Genomic DNA, 16,437 nt, shown 5'->3' with positions numbered 1-16,437 from the left:
GCCCCGTTATCCCTTAGGCATCGGAGGGATAAAAGGAGATCCTGCGCCTCATAATAATCTCAGCTGCACTCCAGGAGCCTCCATTTGCCGTTGCTATTTTAACGCGATACCGTTAAGGGCACCGTGTGGCAGAAAATCCGGCGTCGGCAACCGGCGTCGGCGTGCGACGACGGCTCGGTGGCGGATAAAAACGTCCCCAAGCACTCCGACCGCGCAGGCCCTCCACGTGGTGCAAGGTTTTGGTGAACAAAAATTGAATTTCTCACAGTGAAATCCGTCAGGAAAATGATAACGTAAGACTTTACCATTCGGCCTCGGATTCGCCGTCGGATTGTAATTTTAATGTACGAGAAAACCTAATTCTGCTACGAGGGAACTCAAACACAAACCCCTTTTCCAGCATTTCTAGCAGACCTACAGCCGCACGTTTGGGTACTTGCGAAAATGATATCCAGATGGCGCTCGCATCCTAGGCAGGTCAAATTGGGACTTCGCCTGCTAATTCGTTTTGGACACGCGCGGTCGTTGGGGCAATAGCAAACAATTCATAACATAATAAAAAAAAGCTGCTAAGGCCTTCACATTTTAATATCCGACCACTAATATTGCCCCTGGAAAAACGTCTTTCCAGCAATGCATTTCTGTTTAAAAGTTTAAAAAGAGGATCGGTGTAAGCTTGGTCTTTGTAAGCTGGCTTTACACGTTCAGTGTTGCAGTGAATGAAGCCTACTTGCCGCATGCGACCGATGTGATGCGAACGGGTCCCTATAACACTATCGCGTTCTACTCTTAAAGGCGAAGCTTAAGCGTCCTCCAATTTTTTCCCAGCAAGCTTAGTGAAGGTGCTAATACAGATAATCGCGTAGCACGTAAAGGGCGTACCTAGACGAGGGTTGATTCTCAAGGCGCAGATGCGCCTAGATTTGTGGTGTGGCATGCTTCCCCGTCCCTTCTGTGCGGCGGCGCCACAGACCGGTGAGTTTTGGTAAACGCGCCCCCGGCGCCGCACAAGACACGCCTAGTGGGTACAGTGACCTGGTGAGTGTTGTGGTGTTGTAGAAATTGCCAGTAGGTCGTCTAGTGGTGTGTAGTGAATAATGGGCTCGTTTCTATTCGGCCAGACGGCGGAAGCCAGCACCTGTGAAGTCGATGTCCGTTCCGCGCCGTCGTTGTCACCATCATTGCTGGCGTTGTCGTCAGTACAGCTATCGCTGTTCAGGCTTTCCTTTGAGGAACCATCTGCAATGACCTTGGGCGCGTTTATGTTGCCGGTGATTTCTCTTTTCTCGAATTACATAATATTGCCACAACTTTGATCTGTCCTTGCGCTTTATTTCTCCTTGTGTTGTTTAAGCTCCTGCATCTGCAGCACTGAAATTTCGTCTGAGAATGTTTCATTCGCGCTAGTGACGATGATGGCTGGGATTACGATCGTGGTGATGATGACGTTCAATTTTGGCACGTGCCCTCTGCAGGAACCACGCCAAAAACCGGGTAACTGGACTAAAAGTATAAAATAAGCACTGAAGAAACACGCGAACAAAAATTGCTCCAGTAAGGCAATCACGATCCGGCACAGAGAAGTCAGACTAACGGGTCTGAGCCCGTTAGTGATCGAAAAAGGGTGATGAAAGGGTGATCGAAGAACGAACGCCTCCTCTTTATAGGAGGCGTCGGAAGAACTATCTCGTATTCTACTGACGACGACGACGGAGCCGCAGAGGTTGCGCATGCGCCATCTCGTGCTCCATCCGCGCTCGAGACCTGTCGCAACAATTAATTGACGTATTGGCCTCCCGGTGTTCTCGGCGCCTTGGAGCAGCACAACCATCGCCGGAAGTGGCCAAGGACTCAAACCGAGACTCGGCATGGGGGACCGGAAAGAGAAGTGGTCCAGCAACCTGGAGTTCGTGTGCTCCTGCATCGCCTACTCCGTGGGGCTGGGTAACCTATGGCGCTTTCCGTACGTGGCGTACAAGAACGGCGGTTCGGCCTTCCTGCTGCCCTACGTCGTCATCAACCTGCTCATCGGCCGGCCCATCTACTACGTCGAGCTCCTGATGGGACAGTTCTGCGGCCGCGGTCCCCTAGGCGTATTCCGCATGTCGCCCATGTTCCAGGTGAGTCAATGGCGTCGCCAGCAATTGTTTTCGGAGGGCGGGAGCTGGGGGGTCGTGTACGCCCCCCTCCCCCCCGTGGCTACGTCACTGAGGTGAGCCCCTTCGTGGTGTCCTTCCTCTTCACAACCACAATCTCTCTCTCTCTCCGATTGGTGTTAGGCCCTGGTACCCCGTCTTGAATACGACGAAGCAAGGAGGCGAAGGGGAGAATATGGACCGCGTAAAACGTTTTTTATTCGGAGAGGCCACTTTTATAAGTATGGCGTGTGCCTCCGACGCGGGCTTCAGGGACGCCGGCCTACAAACAAAGGAACGCGCCCAGCTAGAAACATGAAGGGAGACAGCCGCAAGTTAGGAGCGAGATAAGATTTCTTTTGTCAGCCAATGCACTGACATTTTTCGCGGATCAGTTTGTTCTCGAGAAAAGCGATGGCGCTTTCGGCGGTGCGCCATGCGTTGCCTCAGCGAAAGCGCACGAATACGAAACCATTACGGCTTCTGCCCCGTTTCCGTGCGATCAGCTGTCACAAATGCAACTGGGTTTTCGCTCACGCACTGTGCTCCATTAATGCTGCAAAATGTGGAGCAGTGAATTGTGAAGATGTGTGCGTTAGTTGGTTGCAAAAACAGTGACTGGCATATTTAGGAATGAGATGAATATGTGTGACCAAGTTCATCGAATTTTGCTATATACCGACAGCCTGTGTTGCCGGCCCTTTTCGGTCCATGACTTTCCTCGTGGATAAAAAAATTCACTCTTCCACCAGCGTTGTATCGCTAACCTCCAAGGAAAAGACTTCAACCCCGCAACGTCGGCAAGAATGAGTACCGCTCGTTAAACAGTGACAATGCCGCTTCCTGGCAAAGTAAGTTTCGCGCACGTTATCTACACACATCTACCCCAACTTGCACGCAAACTTACGCACCCTCTATCGCCAACGTATTAGAAAATTTGAATGGGCGCACACTTGAATCAATGCGCTAAAGCATGGGTGACGGCGACTACACCGACAGCACACGAATGGATCCAAGCTGAATGTTTTGTGACGGTCTACAGAAGTAAGCGAGTTATTAGCGATCATACGTCTTTGTTGCAAACTGCTACAAAGTACAGAACAGTTACCTTCCAAACCTTGTGTGCAGAAAGAACTAATATATTGTAACTGAGCACACCCGCGAGTGATTAGGCAGAAAATAATCAGATAGTGACCGCACCAACAAACTTAACTGAGTCAGAAACGTGACAAGCCACTGCTTCAGAGTATTTGCCAAATAAAGAACGACGAGCAAAACACACTGATCCTAATTCAATTCAGAATCGGAAAGTTTGGATAGCCTGGAATACATTTTTAGCCTCGCTTTCAGAGCAAGCACCATATACGCTGCTCGCACCGTTTGGACAAAGCTTAATGAGCTCCGAAAGCACTTTTACATGTCCTCTGAAGCTGTGGCCAAAGCTTCGTGTCGTTCACCCAGTCAACGTCTACGATATCTCCCGAAATAGGTTTCCTGAGCTGCACCAGGCGTCATGTATACATGTACATCCACTGAATGGACGCGTTACCACGTGATCAAATATGGCAGCGCCCACGGGATCGAGGGTGACGTCAAGCACGCCTCGCTAGATGGCCACTAGGGACGCCTTACTTACAGCATACTGAAATCGAAACTGCAATTCAAAAGAAAAGCCACACACTATACAGTGGGAGTAGGCATAAGGAGGAAAAAGATATCTTGCGGTCCAGTGACAAGCAATAATTATACGAACGTAATGGACTGATATTATTGGAAAGATGGGCAATGTATTCGAGCGCATTTCTAGCGTTTTCCTATCGTTGACCAGTCCCACTCACAATTTCGACGGTTTTATCGGTAAACCCTAAGTTAGTCTCGTAATAACCGACACACCGTGGGCGAACCACCAGTAGGTACCGAGAAGTCACGCTTGTTTTAGGGGCGAAGCTCCTTAGGGCGTGGGTCTGTCCTTCCTCCGATGTAGTATGTAGCCACCTGTAGTTTTATGAAGTGTTCACTAGATGGCGTAAGTGGTAGCCACCTGTAGTTATATGAAGTGTTCACTAGATGGCGTAAGTGTCGATCTTTCTATATATAAGTGTATATAATGTCACTAGATGGCGCTAGTTTTTCGTATAGTTGATGAGAAAACCTACAATGCAGTGCGACGGGTTACCGCTAGGGGCTGTTATAATAAAAGGTGCTCGCTCTTGGCGCGCTTTCTCTTTCGCTCGGAGTCGCCGGATGGAAGACAAGGCTGCGGAGCGGAGAGCACGGAAGGCGGCGGCGGCGCGCGCTCGCAGGCAGAATCCCGCGGTGAGAGGCCGCGGCTTCACGACAGGCCGCGCGGCGGCGGCGCTAAGACCCCGTAGTGCGAGAACGAGAGGCAGAAGCGGCACGGCTGCAGCGCGAAGACTCAGGCATTCGCGAACGCGAAGCAGCGGCGTTATCCAACCGTTATCCCTTCATTTCACGGACCCCAAAGCCGTGGTAATGAAGGGACTCCGCAAACCAAGCATCTAAGAAGAAGCGTCTAAGAAAATAAAACGTATTGTATATATACACACACTGTTTCTCACGCGTTTACTTGATCATATACTGGGCGAATTACTCGGAGTATTCACGGTTTACCGATGATCCCTCCGGAGCTTCGCCCCATCATCATCATTCACCTCGTGGATATGCTGTGATTTTTTCAACTCTGGGGCGTTATAACGTAAAATGATTCCAAACTGTTTTGATTCGAAACTCCTGACGTCAAATTTGCGTAACCATCGACGCAAGCATCGGGCGGTGACCTGCTGCGTTGTCTAACAACCCAATCAAACACTCTCCTCGTTTATAGGAGGTCACCTTTGTTCGCTTTCAAAACCAGTAACATTGTCTACACTCAGCGGTTTTTCTTATCTAATTGACTGGCAAGAGGCGAGGAGTACGCTCTATTGGAGAGCGTTTCGATGGCGCCGAGCCAGCACAGTGAAAATAGATAACCGCATGAAGAGGGTGGAGCCGGCTTCTCCGATTGGTCCGCTACGCCTTACTTAGCTTGCGGTGGCTGGTCGAAAATCGCGGCGGCGTGCAACGGAAGGATAAGAATGCCGCTAAAACGGGTCCTCAGCAAGGAAGAGTTGGCAAAGCGATGTCGTATGCATGCCGAAAGGGCTCGATAACGTTTTACTGCCACGCAAAAAAAAAGGTTTATCATGTGCAAGTAAATACATGCTCACCGGCAGGTGCGAGTAGCGAGGGCCTGAGTGATCGGCGGGCATCCATCTTCTATTCCTTTCGGAACGGGGCAGTCTGTGGCTATTCAGAAAATTTTTCAGTTTTCTTCGGCATATTAATGCATTTCTTTTGCGTGCACGTCACTTTGACGTGGTGAGTTCTCGCGGTTTTGTGAGGTCGCGTGACAGACAGGCGAAGTGGGCGTAGCCAGAAAACATTGAACGAATAGCAGAGGGCTAATGGTGAAAAGGCGTCGAATCAGGAATACTTATTTTTCTTTTGTGCGGTTTAATCATGCGTAATCAGTGTGTACACGTTATATCATATGGGGAGCTATCGCGATTTTCGTGACGTCGCGTGACAGACAGGCGAAGTTGGGAGTGGCCGGAAAATGTTTTGACCAATCGTGGAGGCTGATTGCAGAAATTGGAATCAAAAATGTTTGGAATCATTTTGCGTTATAGCGCCCCTGGTCAGTGACCTATTTTATACTGATGGCGCTTTAATACGTATGATGACCAGGTGGCCGTCCGTCCAAATGTAGAAAGTCTGGCTATAAATACTGCTCGTGCGACTACTGTTCACACAACGAACGGTACATAATTTTCCTCACTGCAAGAAATACGCGCCTTCAAGCGCACAGTTCCTTTATTAAATCGAAACTATCCATGCCTTCCTCCCCGGGTATTGACACGTATGCTCAGTCGGTTTCTCGCCGAGTTGAGTGGGCCGATACAGAAGGCAGTGTAACAGTAAACTGTGATACGTGGGTAACGTGGCGGGGTCACGTGGCGGTCACTGCCTATCGTGCCACTCTCTCTCAGAATGTGTGGCAGCTGGCCATTGCTTCTTACTTCAGGTGGTTAATATAAAATGTCGCTCTACACAGAATCTCAGCGGATTTGACGCTGTCTTTGGGAATGGTTATAACGATGGCTGACAAAAAAAGTGCTTTTAGAACAACAAAGCCTGGCCATACTTTCAACTGAAGGTGTCGCAATAAAAGAAAAAAAATACACATTCACAAGGGAGACACGTAGAACTGCGCTTCTTCTACGTACCCTCCCTTTTGAATGATTTTTTTTTTTTGCACTACACTAGGCAATGAAAAAAAAATCACTAGCTTTTCCCATGTCGAGATAATGGTGGTAAGCAAGCTTGTGAAAAGACGATACTGTCGCAGGCGTGCCGCTTCGTTTGCCCCAAACTCAGGGTCAGCGGCTCTTCGCTGACGTTTGGCCTCAACGTCACGCTCCCGCAACTCATGGTCCGTGGCTCTTCGCTTACGTTTCGCCTGGGCTTCGGAAGCCCTCCCGCTAGAATCAGCACGTCGACGACGAGCCCTTTCGCGAGCGAGTTCGTGGCGCCGTTGCTCAAACGCAGCCTGCACCTCGGCGGAACGCACCACGCGCGGCTTTCCCATCCGGGCGCCGAAACTGATCTGAGGCGAGGGAAGCCCGGCGGAGCGCACTCTAACCTTTTCCACCCCGCGACACTCCTAACGACCCCGATTGTCGCGCGCGTCACGTGATCCGGCGCCGGCGCAGCTTTCCCCGCACCTGCTCTATAATATACGCTGAGAGCAGCCGGGTTTATCGTGACACCCCCACCACCACCGACACTTGTGAGGCAATACAAGCTTCGCTCGAAAGGTTTTACTTCAAGTTTTCCTATACATTCGTTGCAGGGCAATGCGTTCGGCATGATGTGGGCCGCGTTCGTGATGACCCTCTACTACCAGATGATCATCGCGTACGCGGTGCTCTACCTCTACCACTCGTTCAAGACGCCGCTGCCGTGGACCGACTGCTTCGAGGGGTGGGGCGTGGCCCTGGACGGCTGCTTCGCGCGCCTGCGGGTAAAGCACGTGTGTGCCAGCATCCGCAAGAGCGTCGTGCTTGCGGGCCTCAACGACACCGGCGCCGAGTCACCCGTCGTGGTCACTTACGCGGGCAGCAGCGTGCTCCTGTCCCAGAGTGAGTACGACACCCGCTTCGCCGGCTGCGTCGAAGCCAACGCCTCGTCGGTGGACGTCTTCTACAACCGCGTGGTGCTCAACGCGTCGTCGTCCTTCGAGCAGGTCGGCTTCGTCCAGCAAAACCTGGCCATCAGCTACGCCATCTGCTGGACGATCGCGTTCCTCGTCATATTCAAGGGAATCAAGGCGAGTGCTAATTGGAACGCGGAGTTTCGTAGAGAACTCCGTGAATAGGAGCCGGCGTTGCGCTCACGACGAACTCGAGCTCGACAGCGCAACTTCGTAGCCAGCCATTGGGCTACCGCCGCAGGTATCAGAAACGACCACAACGGCTGCGGTTGTCTCCGATACGCTGTTCGCAAATGCTTCCTACACTCAAACAGCATATCCAAGCAGCTCAGGTCTACCCTGTTGCCCTTTAACTTCTTTAGCGGAAACTTGCAATCAGCGCCGAATCATGGCGTGCACCGTACACTCTTGAAAACTGTACTCATAGGAGGAACCATTTTATTACAAAAGTAATTGTCATCACGCCTGTGTTCGTCTGCTTCCTCAACACCGCGCGCTTCGCATACTCTCCTGTAAGAAATTAACGGGACTCTGAGACACGCGTTTTATTCCTCGTTGGCGATTCTCGTTTCGTGGCAAAGTTACGCCCTCCAAGATGCAGAGTTTTTAAGAGCGCGGTAACTCTCTCAACTACACATCCTTCTCGCTTACTCGCTATACAAGTGGTCGGCAAGGTGGTCATCGTGACAGCGACAACCGCGTACGCGCCATGTTAACCTTCACTCTCCTCGCGCAGATGGTCGGCAAGGTGTTCATAGTGACAGCGACAGCCCAATAACCGTTATTCTAACGCTCATCATGCAGATGTTCGGCAAGATTTTCATGGTGACAGCGACAGCCCCATAAGCGTTATTCTAACGCCCATCATGCAGTTGGTCGGCAAGGTGGTCGCGGGGACAGCGACAGCCCAATAAGCGTCATTCTAACGTTCATCACGCAGGTGGTCGGCAAGGTGGTCGTGGTGACAGCGACAGTCCCGTACGTCATCCTGACCGTCATGCTTATCCGCGGCGTCACACTGCCCGGTGCCAGCCTCGGCCTGCGGTACCTTCTGGTGCCGCAGTGGGACGCACTGTTCAGCCCCAGCATGTGGCGCGCTGCCACCGAGCAGACTTTCTACTCGCTGAGCATCGGCACCGGCGGCCTGCTCGTGTACGGCAGCTACCAGCCGTTCCGCGCGGCGGCCGTGGCTTCGAGCACGACGTTCGTCTGCGTCGTCGACCTGCTGACCAGCGCGTTCGCGTCCATTGTCGTGTTCTCGGTGCTGGGAAACATGGCGTACGCGCTGAACATTCCCGTGGCCGATGTGGTCGCCGCGGGTCCTGGGCTCGCCTTCGTCACCTACCCCGAGGCGCTCTCCCTGATCCCGTTCCCGAACCTGTGGTCGGCGCTGTTCTTCGCCATGCTCTTCTTCCTGGGTATCAGCTCGCTGATAGGCTGCTGCGAGTTCCTGACCGACTCCATCCGGGAACTGTTCCCCTCCCTCGCCAGGCAGCGCGCGGTGACCGCCTTCGTGTACTGCTTGTGCTGCTTCCTCATCGGACTGATACTTACCACGCAGGTTGGACCTGCTTGCTTAATAATTTATTTATTTATTTATTTATTTATTATTTATTATTTATTGATTGATTGATTGATTGATTGATTGATTGATTGATTGATTGAGTGAGTGAGTGAGTGAGTGAGTGAGTGAGTGAGTGAGTGAGTGAGTGAGTGAGTGAGTGAGTGAGTGAGTGAGTGAGTGAGTGAGTGAGTGAGTGAGTGAGTGAGTGAGTGAGTGAGTGAGTGAGTGAGTGAGTGAGTGAGTGAGTGGTCAATTGCTAGATCCATTGATTGGCGTCGGTAGGACTGGCATCAACTACGGAGGCGAGCCGCCCTTCCGTTTTGCTTAAGGTATACCACCTGTTTTTCATTCTTATTTGCATTCTTATTTGTTTAACCTCAGTCTTTTATTAATCACCTGCGACAAATGGCGTCGTTGCTCCTCTTCGTGTACATAACTAGAGAGGCGGACGTCCATCCTTTTTATGAAGAATTGCAATGTTCAGAGAGCGGTCGCTGCGAGGCATTCGAATCCTCATACGTGGTCCAACTCATACCTGTTGAGCGTAATCGAACCCACGTCTCAAGGGCTCCTCAAGGACAGCAACCCGCCGCATTTAGCAGGCTACGCCACAAATTCACTGGGTATGCGGCGCCCTTCAATGAACCTGTCGCCAAGTTGGGTCACTGAGTATGCGCCACTGAGTGTGCGGCAAGCGAGGGAGAAATTCCAAGCGTTCGCAGGTGCCGGTGCGCCACGCTTCTAGTCTCGGAGGCCCCGCGCGGACTTCTCGGCGGTGCCACCAGATCGCGCAACGTGTCCGGAAAGAAGCGTGAGAGAAGCCCGGTTGCCGCATGACGAGTTTCTCAGCGTTCGCGCGCACAGGCGCCCCATGCATTTCAGAGGCCACACGCAGGCTTCGCAGCGGCGGCGAGTGTTCTTAGGGAAGCGCGAAAGACAAAAATTATGGGGTTTTACGTGCCAAAACCACGATCTGATTATGAGGCACGCCGTAGTGGGCGACTCCGGAAATTTCGACCCCCTGGGGTTCTTTAACGTCGTACACGGGTGTTTTCGCATTTCGCCCGCATCGAAATGCGGCCGCCGTGGCCGGGATTCTATCCCGCGACCTCGTGCTCAGCAGCCCAACACCATAGCCACTGAGCAACCACGGCGGGTGGCGCGATCGAAAGACAAATCCCGCTGCAGTACAAGCCTCATACATAGTCGTTTCGACGCTGGCAATACGCTGTGTCGCTATATCGATTCAATGCTAAACGCATTGCCGTCGACCATCATCGTGAGATAGGTATCGCCGCTTTTTTTTCTTTTCATTGTAGCGTCAGAGTCAAGTCGGCGTCAAAGAGTTTCATTGAACAGCGGTACCTACCCACTCCCGCATCTACAGTGACTCATTTCGACGTGAAAGATGTTCGTTGAAGAGCGTCACTTACGTACATATTGCCGCATACTCCGTGGCCCTGTTGGTCCGATGAGTTGTTTCGACACTGTTCCCTCAGCACAACAGCCTCATACGCTACCCACTGGACCATGAACGACCAGTAACCCAGGTAGGCGGGAAAACGGTTAGACAGATAGACATACGACAGACACACAGACATACGACAGGGATACACAGACAGGCAGAGACAGACAGACAGAGACAGACGGACAGCCAGCCCTCGGAAAGTGCGTGCGTGAAGTGTGCCTAAGAATGCTAACGCATTAAAACGGAACTGCACGGATCAACACCAGACGCGGGGTGATAGGACAAATCCTGGCGAAACTTTCGAGGCTATTAAACCACCGCATGTAGATAGATGACAGTAGTAACCTTCCTGTACTTGGTCCTCCGCAGGTGGGTCTGTACGTCATCGCCATCCTGGACAACTACCTGGGAGCCCTGATCGTGCTGTTCACCTGCCTGGGCGAGGCGATCATATTCGCCTGGATCTACGGCATGAACCGCATCTGCTTCGACGTCACCTTCATGACGGGCTCCTGTCCCAGCTACTTCGTCCTGATCGCCATCAAGTACTGCGCTCCCGTGGTCCTGGGCAGCTTCCTCGCGTACAGCCTGTACGTGTTTCCGAGAACCACCGTGGGCGAGTACATGCTGCCCCTGTGGGCCGACGCATTCGGCTGGGTGCTGGCGGCGGTTGGACTCGCGCCCTTACTCATAGTCGCCGCGGTCAAGCTCGCGCAGTGCGGGTTCAGCTGGCGTCTTGCCGCTGACCCTGAGCCCGACTGGGGCCCCGCCGAGTCCAAGTACCGGTTGCTGTACCGAGAGAGGCTCTACGACGCGGGCTTCGCCGAACCGCAACGATTCCTCCCGGTGTCCCCATCGGCTGTCCTCGAGGCGACGGCGACTTCCAGAGTGTCTCCAAGCGTCGCCGCGAAGACCAAGACGACTTCTGCGGGCACTGCTAAGCTGGACCACTGGCGGCAACTGCCGCAGTCTTCGACCGGAGACCAGGGCCGGAAGACGGCTGCCACGTCGTCCAAGAGGTGGCCGTGAAGTAGTCCGACTTTGCGGATGACGCAACGCGCAGTGACTTTGCCGAACTGAGAGGTGGCGACGTTTGGCGAGTAGGGCGCGCATCCACTTTGATGATCACAGCGCGATAACACCGTTATAAAGGAAGAAGAAAAGCGTCAATACACTCGCTTGTCTTTTTTGCTTTGTCACGGTGTTTTCGCGATGTGACCATCAGAATACGCGATTGCCCGTGGGCCAACAATAAATGCGCCTTATTTAGTGCGTGTATTAACATTGATGTATACGTCAGAATTTACGCCGATACATATGTGTATGCGGTATTGTCGACGACTGATGTTCGACCTAAACGCCCATTCTTGTTTTACCCAGATGTACCCCTGATAAACAGTATAACATAACGTCATTTCTGTTCTATGCTTCGTCTGTTCAATGGTTCAAAGGACGCCTAGGATGCAAGCGCCAGTTTATTATAGTGGCGTCCTATATGCTTCAACTAATGCTGGTACATTTGACAAACATAAAACATGGATGTCTACTGAACGCGAACACCGTTTTATTGAAGCGAAGCTCTCTGCGGCACTAGTCCAGCGAGACAGCGAGTATTTAGTGGCTTCAATATATTGATGGCGTAAAGAGTAAGTTGCCCTGGTACAAACTTAAGTCGATTGGCTCGACCCCATTCTATCTCAAGCGGGATATATTCGCCTCCACTTGATGCATTTATAAAGACACATCGAAGAGCCATCAGTGGGCATCAAAGGTTTTTTTTTTCTAGGCAAGCCGAATCTTGAAATCCAATATCGCTTTGGAAAACCGCACGATCAATACTTCCCCAAGTTTACTGCTGACGTAGAAAACGGAGTGTTTGATGATATGGCGGCTCGAATTATCTATCGTCCACATGTTTTGGTACAGACAGCGTGACGGCGACGACGATGGAGTTGATGACGGCGCGACAACGGCAACATGACCACGACGATGACAACGCAATCCCGACGGCGTGACGGCGATGGCGCCGTGACGTCAACGGAACGACGACAGCGTGACGAAAATGAGAGCCACACAGTACACAACGTTAGCAAGTGCTTCTCGTACTCGTCCTTCGTACTTTTGCGCTATAGTTAATAATATGCCAAGTCTGGAATGCGCACCAACTAGCTCAACTGGCTTCACCTGCGCTTCCTTTTCCACACGGGTGCCCAACGGGGGCCATAGTTACTCCACCGACCGTTTTCTTTAAAATCATGAAGGACGACAACGACACCGCCGACCACAGCACCTATAGACCTTCGGAACGCTACAATGCTCTCACTCGAGAGCATGTGCGTCTCGAAGAGTTGGCCTTCGGCGACGAGAGCGCTCGGCAACCCTGTGTCCGGCACGCTGACTTCAGCGCGTGGATTGAAGATGACTATCATTAACGAGCCTTACTGGACTTCCTGCACGATATGGAAGCTACGTCATGGTTTAACCTCCTGAGACCCGAACACAACTATGGAACACAATCGCTCTTCAAGGTGGCTTTTGTTGTCTACTGTTATGTTACGAATTTGAAAAAATGTTTTAAATTTTTGTGCCACCCTTAGACGCCAAAAGCTGCGTGTCCATGTCTCCATCTCCTCATGTTTGCTGTGGTAAAAACTGCATTTCATTGCTTAAATTGCTTAAACGCAGAGACGAAGTGTAGTACATTGACATGTTGCGGCCGTGTCCGGTATTTTCAAGCAATCTCAGTGATTTCGAAACACACCTCAAGGCTGCGTTCGGCTGTCTGGGACGACACAGAGGTCTAGATCAATTGAGTGTCGAATTTCTCCAAAGCGGATGGCAAGAATATGGGTAAACCACTTCTTTACAGTTACACATGCACCGTACTTCATAACCAGAATGAATATTCTGTGTAATCACTTCCGAGTGAACTTATGGGAAAAAAAAAGTTGAAGGCAATGTGCAATGTATTGTACAGAAGGTTAAGGCAGCTCACCTCGAAATAAACAATAAGAACGAAAAATCATACGCGAGAAAGTGGAGAGAACTAGCGAACGTTTGCACGGCCAATACTTTGATCTTTATATCAGTCGTGCAGACTCCGTCTCTACCGAACTTCGTCTCTTTTTTTTTCCCCTCCACTTTATCTTGGCATTTTATCCGTGCCGTGACTCATAGTGAACGGCAGACTCGCTACGTGAGCGTACGGCGTCCCGCATGCATTCCAGACGCCCAACTTTCCCCCGACTCGTAGCATTGACTATATATGCGACCTCGAGACAAAAACAGTACAGAAGGGGGGCGGATACACAAAGGAGCCGTCCCGCTCACGAAACAACGACGTGGGACCGGCAAGGCCACAAGTTGCGTGCAGCGGTGTCGCGTGCAGTTGCCCCCTATTACCCTGAATGCTGACGAACGATGGCCAGCTCCCGACCTTACAATGCACGCTTCATATCGATGAGCACACTGATGTTGCTTACGAAAGGTACTTAGGAATTTCGCTTAGCACGGTCATCCCTAGAGCTACGACGCATACTCTGCCTATGAACTAACGCTGCGTGTGCGTCCCACACAACGAAGGGTTCTAACCTTCCTCAGGGGCACTGGTCTCAGTTAGATATTTTTATTTGTTGCGTGTATGTCCTGTATACCTGTGGCGTGCAGTGTGCACGTCATTTCCTTTTCGTCATACCCATTTGGTGTAGCGTGCCAGATTCGTTTAATGAATCTTTTCAGGATACATTAAAAAACTCCTGTCTTTTTTTTTCTTCCTTCACTTAAGAAACGACTGAATAAATTACTTAAGAAACCATAGCGACAGCTGCGTTCATGTGTCAACGAAACCTTGATCTGGAAGACTTGCATAATTCATCTTGTTGACGGCATTCCAAAAGCGCAAAAAGACGGAAGACAATAAAAGCAACACAGATGACAAGAGGGGTACTTCAAACTGGCTTATTTTCACTTTCTTCTTTAGTTTTTAAGTATATAATAGACCAATTCGCTTCAACGACACGTCTCGCTACCCCTTACTGCACAGAACTAGCTCGATGATCGCGTAATCCTCGATGCGAGTCTGCAAGGTTTTTCCCCTCCGCTCCGAGGTACGCCATCCCGTTCCTGGAGTTCTTCGACTCCACCGTTGGGGACGATGGTGCCAGCGGTGAGTGCGTGGCTGGGCGGAGGAGGGGGGTTGTGGGGTTACGAACGAGAAAAGAAAGAGAACTGTGCCACCCCCAACGTCGTTGGGAACGGGATGGGGGTTTGTCGGGGCGAACAAAAAGCGTTCCCCTCGTCTGCCTTGCCGTGGGACAGCTTCGCGGGGATCCACTTACGTTTTTCTCTTTGCATCTCACCCAGTCTTCGTTTTCGTGACTAAGGAGAGAGATGGGGCGGGGGGGGGGGAGAGAGAGAGAGAGAGAAGGACTGGCGCTCTCTCTGCCCCTGAAATACGTGCTTCCCCACCGAGCAGATGTGCACCCCTCGGCGCCCAACCTCCAGGCCCCGCAGCCGCATCCCCTCCCTATCTTGGCGTTGTTCTGTTAGAGAAGGTACAATACAAAGGAAAAGGAGGCGCAATATAATGCCAGGAGGATGGGATCGGGGTCGGTGCAGATGGATGCAATATACGGGACGTCCCGCGACTAGTACTTGACGGTGTCGGGCGAACAGCGGTAATCGGAGGAGCGCAGAGACCGTATCTCGAGCTCTTTTTTTTTTACTTGTTTGTTTTACACACATTATTCTTTATTTGTATTGCGAGTCGTGGTAAGAGAAGCTTTTGTTTCTTGAAAGTTGTGTTCATATTTTCGTTTCCAACTCACAGTTCTCTATGAAGGCAGAAATCCTTTTCTAGGAGGGAGAACAAATCAACGTTACGGTTGTCTTGACGCTAGAGCCGTGTCTTCAAAACGTGACGTGCTCACTTATAGCAAATGTCAACGTGACGACGCAATCACCATCTTTCCCGTAACCTGTGAACTCTTCTCCAAACTACGAGCTCCATTTTTCGGGTGTTTTGCTGAATCCCGAGTTTGCACATATTTTGCGAACACTTGGCGAAGTGGGAAAGTCTGTATGTTCTGAACATGTGTGAAATGCGATATGTGGTAAATCGGCAGTGCCTTGAAACAACGATCACTGGCGACTTGTATCTGCGGATTGGAGCTTAGCACGTGTAGTTCTCCCATTGAACAGTTAACAGTTTTATTTTCGGCTTAGGTGGCTGACCATCTGTGGCCTTCCGCACGAAAATTTGTAATGCTTGATCTCGTTTTGCTTGCGGTGATAAATTGCGATATAAGTGCAAGTTGTTCACAATAATACGTGTTTCTTTTTTCTTTTTATTCACAAATTACATTCCGTTGGTGAAGACTTGCTCCCGAGCATTTGATGATTATGATGATGACGATGATCGCTAATAGCGCCATCCTCTGAATAGAGGCGGGGACAAATAGCCACCTAGCCTGTGTAAGGTACTTAGGGGCTACCGAATGGTAATATAGCATTCTGCCTATTTCTGCTTTGTCCCGTAAAGTTGCCTATGCTGGTGACTACGAAGTCACCATCTCCTCCCTGCTTCTTTTTAAATCTGTTTCGCCAATATTCTAAACGTTTATTTGTTGTCTCGACCACTGGCCAGTTAACACGCTCCGATCACCTTAGAGCCCCGGCAGGTTGACATTGCCTGCGGTGGCATAGCCAGAAATTTCTTTTCTTTTGTTTTTCTTTTGGAGGGGGGTGGCGCATGCACGGAGCAAGCACATTTGTAACCTTTTAGTTCCTTTCTTTCTTATCAGCATATGGTTTGTTGCACGTACTGCATCCACATTTAGTGGCATTTTTTGTAGGTATTTCCATTGTGTTTGTAATCTCGTTTCCTTGGAAAGAAACGGTGAGAAAACTGTTCTAGCTGGCTGGACAACGTCCGCCTAGACGGCATAGATTTGCTGCTACCTAGGGAGCCTACATGCAACGCTGTTTAAAACGGCGCTGC

The 16,437-nt window shown here is 50.9% G+C and overlaps 1 protein-coding gene across 1 annotated transcript; it reads left to right on the top strand.

The window, feature by feature from the left end:
• Nucleotides 1-1,860: 1,860 nt before the first annotated feature.
• Nucleotides 1,861-11,468, top strand: LOC119457880 (sodium-dependent proline transporter). The gene is made up of 5 exons (XM_049671425.1): nt 1,861-2,120; nt 7,048-7,552; nt 8,280-8,968; nt 10,471-10,521; nt 10,809-11,468. The coding sequence occupies exons 1-5, from the start codon at nt 1,869-1,871 to the stop codon at nt 11,466-11,468; spliced, it is 2,157 nt and encodes a 718-aa protein (XP_049527382.1). The 5' UTR covers nt 1,861-1,868.
• Nucleotides 11,469-16,437: the final 4,969 nt, after the last annotated feature.

This window comes from Dermacentor silvarum, chromosome 7 (genome assembly GCF_013339745.2).
Source record: "Dermacentor silvarum isolate Dsil-2018 chromosome 7, BIME_Dsil_1.4, whole genome shotgun sequence".
NCBI lineage: Eukaryota > Metazoa > Arthropoda > Arachnida > Ixodida > Ixodidae > Dermacentor > Dermacentor silvarum.
The sequence above is the reverse complement of the archived record's forward strand: the minus strand, read 5'-3'. Positions and strand labels throughout refer to the sequence as shown.